This window comes from Benincasa hispida, chromosome 12, assembly GCF_009727055.1.
Source record: "Benincasa hispida cultivar B227 chromosome 12, ASM972705v1, whole genome shotgun sequence".
NCBI classification, from domain to species: domain Eukaryota; kingdom Viridiplantae; phylum Streptophyta; class Magnoliopsida; order Cucurbitales; family Cucurbitaceae; genus Benincasa; species Benincasa hispida.
In genome coordinates, this window is record NC_052360.1 from 36,511,755 (window position 1) to 36,521,159 (window position 9,405).

General features: G+C 37.8%; 1 protein-coding gene across 7 annotated transcripts in view; it reads left to right on the top strand.

The window, feature by feature from the left end:
• The window catches only part of LOC120092940, a 17,811-nt gene extending 9,105 nt beyond the window's left edge, over window positions 1–8,706 (top strand). For 2 of the 7 annotated variants that reach the window (XR_005486227.1, XM_039051195.1), the window contains 3 exons: window positions 1,756–1,821; window positions 1,930–2,035; window positions 8,336–8,706. Coding sequence is in view for 5 of the 7 variants with exons in the window: in XM_039051195.1 (XP_038907123.1) it covers window positions 1,756–1,821; window positions 1,930–2,035; window positions 8,336–8,351 (188 nt within the window). In the remaining 2 variants the exon portion in view is untranslated. The other 5 variants (XR_005486228.1, XM_039051196.1, XM_039051191.1 and 2 more) reach the window with 3 other exon arrangements.
• The last annotated feature ends 699 nt before the right edge of the window (window positions 8,707–9,405 follow it).

The following is a 9,405-nucleotide window of genomic DNA, read 5'->3' on the forward strand; positions in this document are numbered from 1 at the left end:
CACAAGGTACCTATGTCCATCGTATCGGACAGAGACCCTCGTTTCACGTCTAATTTCTGGAAAAGTCTTCAGGCAGCGTTGAGGACTCGGTTGGATTTCAGTATAACTTTTCACCCACAGACTGATGGGTAGACCGAGCGGTTGAATCAGATATTGAAAGACATGTTGCGTGCCTGTGCCATAGAGTTTTCAGGAAGCTGGGATGCTCACTTGCATTTAATGGAGTTTGCATATAATAATAGCTACCAGTCCACTATTGGGATGTCACCATTTAAGGCCCTATATGGGAAGAGTTGCAGGTCCCCTGTGTGTTGGGATGAGGTAGAAGAGAGAAAATTGTTAGGACCTAAATTAATTCAGTCCACGAATGAGACAATACAGAAGATCAGGGCTCGTATGCAAAGAGCTTAGAGCAGATAGAAAAGCTATGCCCATGTAAGACGTAAGGACCTGGAATTTGAGACTGGTGTGAAAGTGTTCTTAAAGTGGCACCCATGAAAGGTATTCTGAGGTTTGGCAGGAAGAGGAAGTTGAGTCCAAGATTCATTGGACTTTTCGAGGCCCTGGAACGAGTTGGCCCCGTAGCTTTCCATATTGCATTGCCCCCAGCACTGTCTTCATTTCATAATGTCTTCCATTTTCGATGCTAAGGAAGTATGTGACAGACTCGTCCCATGTAGTTGACTACGAGCCCTTACAGTTGAATGACAACTTGAGCTACGAGGAGAAGCCTATAGAGATCCTCGCCAGAGAGGTAAAAACATTGCGCCGCTGGAAAATTGCTTTTGTGAAAGTCCTGTGGCAGAATCACCAATTCAAGGAGGCTATCTGGGAGCGAGAGGATGAGATGAAGGCCCAGTACCCGAAGCTTTTCCAAAAATGAACTTTCGAGGACGAAAGTTCTTTGAGGAGGGAAGAATGTAACACCCCGTACATTTTTTAGTAATAATGTAATTTTAGTAACTTTATTATTTGGAATTTCAGTAATTGTTATTAGTTGGAGGGAATTTTTTGGGATTTTGGACTTCAAGTGTAAGTACGGGAATTTAATTATTGGCGTGAAATTATTCAATTTGGAAATTAATGGCAGGAATTAATTTTCTTTTGAAAAGGAAAGGAATTTAATAGTATAAAGTGGAATAAGGAAAAGAATAAAGTATAATTATATTTATTTCCTTTTTAGTTTATTATTATTATTATTATTTTATAAAAATCGAAATTTCCCTTCTTCTTCGCACCGCGCACCTCCCCTCTCCCTCGAAATTTCATCCCTCTCTCAGTCGACAGCCGCCCCAAATCCCCTCTGCCGTCTCACCCAACTGCGTCGAGTCACCTTTTCGCTTGCCATCGTAGGTTTTACGCCGACCAGATCTCGCCGCCAGCCTAGCCAGCCGCTCGTCATCCACATCGGAAAGCTGCCACCACCGTTCCGCCCTTTCACTGACGCTGAAAGTCGCCGCTGTAGCCCAGCCAACCGCTTACTCACCCAATCAACCTTCCGACCATGAAGCCACGCCATACCGCCGCTTCTCCGTCCGGCCAACTGTTGGTCCGATCTCTGTCGTGCACCGCTCAGCCCTTGCCGCCGTCGTGGTTGCCATCGGATCTATTTTGGTTAAGTTTTCTGTCATCGTTGGAGTTTCGCCGGATCTGGTAGTTTTGGATAAGATATTTTTGTGAAGTTTTAAGTAGAAGATTGGGCCCTCATTAAGTTTGGAATGAAAGTTAACTTATTCGAATTATTTTTTGCTTTAGATTTGAGTCTGGGAAACTGTTGGAGTGGCTGTCCAGCGGGTTTAAGATCGTTTTCGACAAGTTTTGGTAAGCTTGGAGGTTCAAAACCATCTTGTTTTGGTTAATGTTGCTGTAAAAATTTGGACTTGGAAACTTAATAACTGTTTATGTTTTTGGTTGGCTTTGTTTGTAAAGTTTGGGAGCGAGTTCAGCTTAAACTTCAGCTTTGGAACTTTGATTCGAGATTATTCCATTCTAAGGAGAAGATAAACTTGTTAGTTATTTTGGGCTTAAATCTGAGGTAAGTAAGCTTACTACTGGAACTGCCCAGGGGCCAAGCATTAGATGTATGCTAGCATGATAAATGAATGTTATGGCAAAATGACATCATGATAGACTGATAGTATAATATAATCAAAATATGTTCTAGGTTGAGATCTGAATTATTTATTTATGCACATAGACACTTGAATGCTAGTATGAGATGGTATGTGCTTCCATGTGGTTATATTTGATTTGATGATGTTAAAGTATACATGTATGTTGTAGAACCATGATGTTGAGGTATATTTGGATGTTGTAGAACCATGATGTTGAAGTTTATATGTATGTCATAGATTCGTATTGTGATGATTATGATGTTGAGACTGTGCAAATGTTCTTACTGATTAGTTAGATGCCCATTAGATTTTGTGTTTCCTTCAGGATTCACCAGTTTGTGTTTCCTTCGGGATTCACCAATTTGTGTCTTCTTCAGGATTCACCAGAGGTAGTGGGCATACTTAACTACAGTAGGATAAGACTCAGACTCCTTATTGTTTCATGTGCATATGTGTCCCATGAGGACTAGAGTAACTTATATATTTAACCAGAGGTTAGTATCTAGAGGACATAGATGCCCAGCTTGACCCCAGTAGTGGGGTTACTTACTGAGTATTTTATACTCATTCTTTCTCATATTGTTATTTCCGGTAAGGGTAGAGATGCACCGGCGATGGACAAGCAAAAATCGTGATCGAGCCACTGGAACTAGTTTTTACGCTTCCGCTCATGAGATTTAAAGTTCTTTTCATGTTTCTCTTAACTTTTAGTTTTGATGTTTAAAACTTACTTTTAAGAATCGTTTTTCAAACTTATTTATTATCCTTTAGATTTATGGGTACCCTACTATTGTTTTAGTATTTGAATTTAATGAAAGTCTTTTGAACTTACCTTATTTAATTAGTATTTATTTCGCCATAATCGAGTGTCATTTTGTGTTCCATGCATGCATATATTTAGTAACGGCCTAACTTAAGTCTTAGGGGGCCGGGTCGTTACACACACCATCTTAGATGAGAGAAAATCTTTACCTAAGTTGTAGAGGCCAAGATGAGTAGCTGAGCCCATTTCCTCAATCTTCAAGCCAAGATATGACTTTGGAAGAAATGATTAATAAATCATTAATGACTCTTTTCATTTTCAGTAGGAATATCTTCAATTCTAGTGAGAGACCCAAGCCCTGAAGGAACTCTTATTCAAGAGTACCTACGAGCAGAAGCGGATCTTTCCAATTCATTGTGATAGAATTTTCACATATACATTCAAACATACTAATATGCATTCATAATGCTAAATTATTGACATGCTCAAAGGAACAATAAATAAGATATTGAGAGATCATTCCAATTGAAGACTTATTCTTCACAGAAAATCTCACTTTCGCTTAGACGGTAAGCTATAGATTAGTAAATCCCAATCGTCTACCTTGAACAATCTCCACATGAATAGAAGGAAACAGGGACGAAACCACCACTCAGAGCCCTCAGTATTCTCGGAGTGAGAATCCAAAGGGTGGGCTTTGTTCAGATTTGGTAGAGGGAAGGAGGAAGGGAGATCATATACAATGATCAAGCAAGTGGGAGATAGGCTCGTCTATCGTATAGAAAAAATGCTTGATTGTTTAGGTGAAGTATACGATCGTGTAGGGAAAGGTAAGTGATTGTCTAAACGATTGTGTAGGAAAAGCTATGTGATCGTTTATACGATTGTTTTGTAAATATCGGGCACTAAACGACCGCTTAAGAAAAAGTAAATGATCGTTTAGTAAATAGCACGCGTGGGTGTAGGCATTAAGCGATCGCTCAACACTATCGTATAGGTAAGAGATCGTTCAAGCACTATCGTATATTTTTCCTTCACTAGATATAAATCATATTTGTATCCAATTTTCTCCAAATTAATGTATCTCATACATAAAGTTAATTATATCATATATAATTAATTAGTTCAATTATATCATATATAATCGAACTCCCTCTTGTCAATTTGAACATTTCTAACTGACCCAAAAACTGATTCTTAACTTGTATCCAAGCTACCAAAGGGACCTTATGGACCTATGGCTAGAAGCTCCAACTATACGTGAATAACTGACTAAACTTTTTAGCCACAATATCCACCATCCGTTAACTGCCAGACACTAAAGACCGACATCTGAACTATTCTTACCATAGATATATTTCTATGTTCATTGGATATAACCAATCATCAGTACAATAACCCTTCACAAATGTTCGTAAGTACAACTGGGCCAATTTATCGTTTTGTCCCTGTAGTTACATCTTACTCCTTAAGTACCACTGATCCCTCTAATGAACAATACAACATAGTCCTACTATGTGTGAACACCTCTCGGGCCATGTGAAGGTGTGTGGTGTCACATCGGTCAAGCCCCGGGATCAGCCCTTAAGAGTGTAATTTATCTACTTACCCCTGCTATAGGGAAGAAGTGAACTCCATCTTGTGAAGTTGAGTTCCCAACTCCCAAATCAAACGAATCTCTAAAGTGGTAAGTTTGAGTCGACGTTCTGGCCCCTCGCACCTATACAAATCAAAGTACCGCCCTCAATGGTAGAAGTTCTCAACTCACTCAGGATTGAGGTCATGTTACCTATGGTCATCCTAGTGAAGTGAAGTCTCTGTCATCAACGGAGTTATATGACGAGACGTTAACACTTCGAGGTCAGGTCTTATAAACTCTTTATATAGGACGCCTCCGCTTACATGTCCCCTACACGAATGATTAGGATCAGACCATCTGTGACAAGCCACAACACTTGTAACTATTCCACAAAGTGGGTCGCGTCCATAGTATTACCAAGATAAGGATTCCCTCATATATCCATATACACAGACCAGTTTGGTTGTCACTTAAGACGATCCACTTGTATGTCACTACATACATGCTTAAGTTACATAAAGACAACCAGGGATATTAAGTTTATTGGTTTGTGGTAAAATAAAAACATCTAAATGTGCAAAGTCAAGAAGTGAATCAACATGAAAACACGTAGTATCACATTCTAATGAAAACACGTAGTATCACATTCTAACGATCAAGCACTTAGGTGTGTATGTAAACAAATCAGAATTTGTGCTAGAACATACTTTGATTCAGGTCATACTGTCAATCAACATGCTAACATTTACCATAATACCCATTTATCATGCTAGCATACAACTAACACTTGGTCCGTGGGCAGTTCCAGTGGTAAGATTACTTATCCAAAATTATGTCTAAGCGACGAGCAAAATAATCTTCCTCCTAGCCTAGATGAATCTTGAATCAGGACTAAAGTGTGTTGGTCCGAACGCACCCCATGCTACCAAATCAATACAACCCAACAACTCTAGTCACAAATCCAACTTGAACATAATTTGAATCCAAAATTAATAACTTAATTTTTCATAAGTACTCTTAACCCAAACGACAATCAACCAAACTACTCACCCAAAAACTTACCAAATCTGAACAAATTTCTATTGGAAATAGTCTCAAACTCCAAAGAAATGTCTCAAAATCTCCAATCCTTGAATCTATGGTCCAAACATAAAGAGATTAACAATTTTAACCCGAAACCAAATGGGATAATCAAACCCCTCAAAGAAAAAGCCAAAACTCAACTCTTACCCAAATTATTCAAGAATCCAACGAGACCCAAATGACAGCGGCGACGACGGTCAAGACCAAAAGAAAGAAAATGGCACAACTGGACGAATGAAGCTGATCGGACTGCTGCAAACAGTGCAGACGCAGGCGGTACCTTGGCTACAACAGTGGTGAAATAGAGATAGGGCTAGAGTCGACGGTTGTAGTAGCAGCTGTGTTTTGATCGGCAGCTAGGCGAGCGTGGAGGGGTGGCCAAAAGCTAAAGTCAGAAACGACAATTAAAGCGCAGATCGGGTCTTAGCAAGGGTGGCGCGTTGTTAAAGGGAAAGAACGACTGAGAGGGTTTCGGTTGGGCAAAAATGGCGAGGGGCTGAGCTTCTGCGACGACGTGATGAGAGTGGGCTGGGTTGGCTGAAGAGGCGAGGTGGCAGGCTCGTGGAGGAAGGGTGATGGAGCGTGGTGGCTGGGCGATGGCTCGAATCGGGGAAGAGGGCTTAGGGCTGCTTCACGTGAAAGGAGAGTGGAAGGGAAAGGGAAAGAAAAAGAAAAAAAAAAAAAAAAGAATTGAAATAAAAATTAAATTAAAAAAATAAAAATAGTAGATTTTATTTTATTTTATTTTATTTTATTTCTTTTCTTAATCCATATTATTTCTTTAAAATCCCTCCCTTTCCAAAATGGAATTAATTCCTACCATCAATTTTAACTAAATAATTTCCAACGTCAATAATTAAATTCCTCGCAATTACACTTAAAGTCCAAAATTCCAAAAATGCCTCCAACTAAGCAATTATTGAATTACCAAGGATAACGTTACTGAAATTGCATTATTATATAAAAAATGTGCGGGATGTTACAATTTACCTCATTCTTCCTCTATCCAAATCCATACAAAGCCCACAACTCCTAGATTCTTCACACTGAATACCAAGATAATTGAGTGGTGGTGTCCAATTCTGTTCGAGGATCGAGGAATCAAGTTGTACTCGCTAGTGATCGAGGATTTTCTAGAGGCTCGTTGTGTTCCGTGCTTGACTGTTGCGTTGCTGAACGATCGAGGGATACTTGAAGAAAGGGTTTTTCAAAGGTATTGTTTACTCGATCCCTTGTTTGTTCTTTAAGAAGCATGTTGTAATTTATCTTAATGCATAACTGTTTCTGTATGATTGTAAATGTTTATGTTCTTTCACAATGGAGTTTGGAACGATCCATTTTCGCTCACTGGTTCTCTAATTTTAGAGTTCCTTCAAATATAACACATGAGTTATATGAAAATTGATGCATGCTAAGTTATAAGTTCTTGTTAGCTTTTCTTATCTAGGTAGGTGTACACATATGACTATATATGTGCACATTTATGACTGATTATATACCTTTGGTTTAGACACTATGATTGATGCGTGTTCGTTCAGGTTCATGTTACAACTTATTTGTGTACCTTCGAGTTACACATTATGACTGATGCATGTTTCTTCGAGTTCACATTACGATTGATTTGTATACCTTTAAGTTACACATTATAACTAATGTGTGTTTCTTTGGGTTCACGTTATGAATGATTTGTGTACCTTTGAGATACACACTATGATTGATGCGTATTCCTTCGGGAACACATTTATGATTGATATGTGACCCTTTGGGATCACCATGACTGATATGATGGGTGTACACCAATGCCTAGATAGACTAGTTAACAGGTTACCTAGAGGACCCGGTGGCAGATCACTTATTGGGTATTGTTATACTCATTCTTTCTTCCTTCATGTTTTTCAGGAAATGACATGAATAGGCTGGCGAGCGATAGATGAGATCCATGACAGAGCCATATGGGGACAAGAAAAATTGCTTCCGTGCTTAGTCTATGTTCTTCTTTTTAGTCATTTGAATGTTTTGAAACTAGTATTTAATGTCAAACAGAAAATTTTAATGTCTTGAATTTTTTCTTTGTAAATGTTTTTAGGAGACCCCGAATAATTTTTTTCTTATTTATTTGTTTATTTATTGATTTAATAAATTGATTTGAAATAGTCTTCCCTATTTCAATAATTTTTTTCTATAATGGTCATAATGTTTTGAATGGGAAAGTGCATTTAGTAGTCATGACCCTTGTTAGAGTACTCGAAATGTCGGGTCGTTACCGTCTATCACATCATCCATTGTCTATACTACTGAGGCTGAGTTCCTAGAGGGGATGTATATCCTTTTAGAGATAACGAGGTTGAAATCTTTCGGTCATGCCTTAAACAAGTATGTAGGGTTAAGGATGAGCTCGAGCTTCATCTCAAGAAGCCCCAAGTTATAAGTTAATGACTGCAAAATCTAATCCTGTTATTCGCTCTGGCATCTCTTCCATTTTTGTAGTATTCCTCTCCTTATCGTCGAGTTTCCTTTGAATCTTTCTTTTTATTTTCTTTCTCATAGATAAAAAAAAAATCAAAAATATTTGTCTCTAGAGCTCTTGAAACTTTTAAAGCCTTGCTTACCTTAGTGGGTTTTTTGGATATAAGGTAGAAAGAAATATGAGAATTTTTACATACCTTAATAAGTGCCCACATCAATCAACCAACATTAAAAATTTGCATAGGCAATCATGTGTTAAGCTATATATATTTTTATTATTATTGTTTTCTCTTTTCCTAACTTAACTTCTTTTGTTTATCTTTTGATAAGGTTCCACTTGACCTAACAAAGAAAGAAGAACATTTGAAGAAGCGAGAGCATTACCATCGCTCGAAGACTTTGCACAAGAGCATCTTTCAGTGGACATTTTCTATTCCCTTGTCTTTTCTTTTATGGAATTCTAATAAGAAATACATTGGGAACGATGTATCTTTTAGGTTAGGGTGGTTGGATATGCATGCCTGGCAAGACCTTGAGTACTTGAGCTCGGACTTCGTGTTGACCTTGAATTGTATGGTGAGTTGGTTGCATGTTATATGATGATGAAGATATATGATAGGTCTTAATTAGATAATTTTTATTCACGAGAAAGCATACATGATTTTGAGCCAAAATTAAAAATTTTTCTTGATTCCCTTATAGATCGAGTATGTAGTAGTTTTATATATGGTTTTGAAGGCTTAGAATTAGGTTATTTAGCCTAGTTGTTTGTTGTCACCCTGACAAACCCCAACGATTGTCTTGCATGATAGGTTGTAATGTTAACTAGGGGAGAAGAGAGAAATTATATTTACCTACTAAAAACCCAAAAATTTTGAGCTCAAAATATTAAAGGAATCAAAACAAAAGGAAAAAGGAAAAACAAAAAGAAAAAGAGAATAATATAAATTTATAACGTGTTGCATGACTAGAAGCAAAAAGAGTTGCTTTTGTCGTGATCAGTTAGGTCACCCGTCAAGTTAATATTTTAGATATGAGTCACCGAAGTGGATCTTTGAAAGTTAGTGCCCTTAAGTAAAAGAAATGCAAATTAGGGATCCCTCACTGTTTATTTCAAGTACCTGAATTGATATATAACTTCCTTGTTTGCTTTGATGTTTGAAGATTTGTGCTAATTTGAGTCATATTAGGGGAAAAATGAGCTAAGGGTTGAATAAAATTATTTTGAGCTTATAAAGACTTGGGTTGGAATGGCTAAGCACATACATGTAAAGGATTGAGGGATTAGTTTTAAATTTGCCCAGAATTGAATTTATTTGATTGAATTGGTCTTTGTGAATATTTTTGTTATCTTAACCTTTAAGGTTAGGGTCACCAAAGACACAGATGATGATTCATCG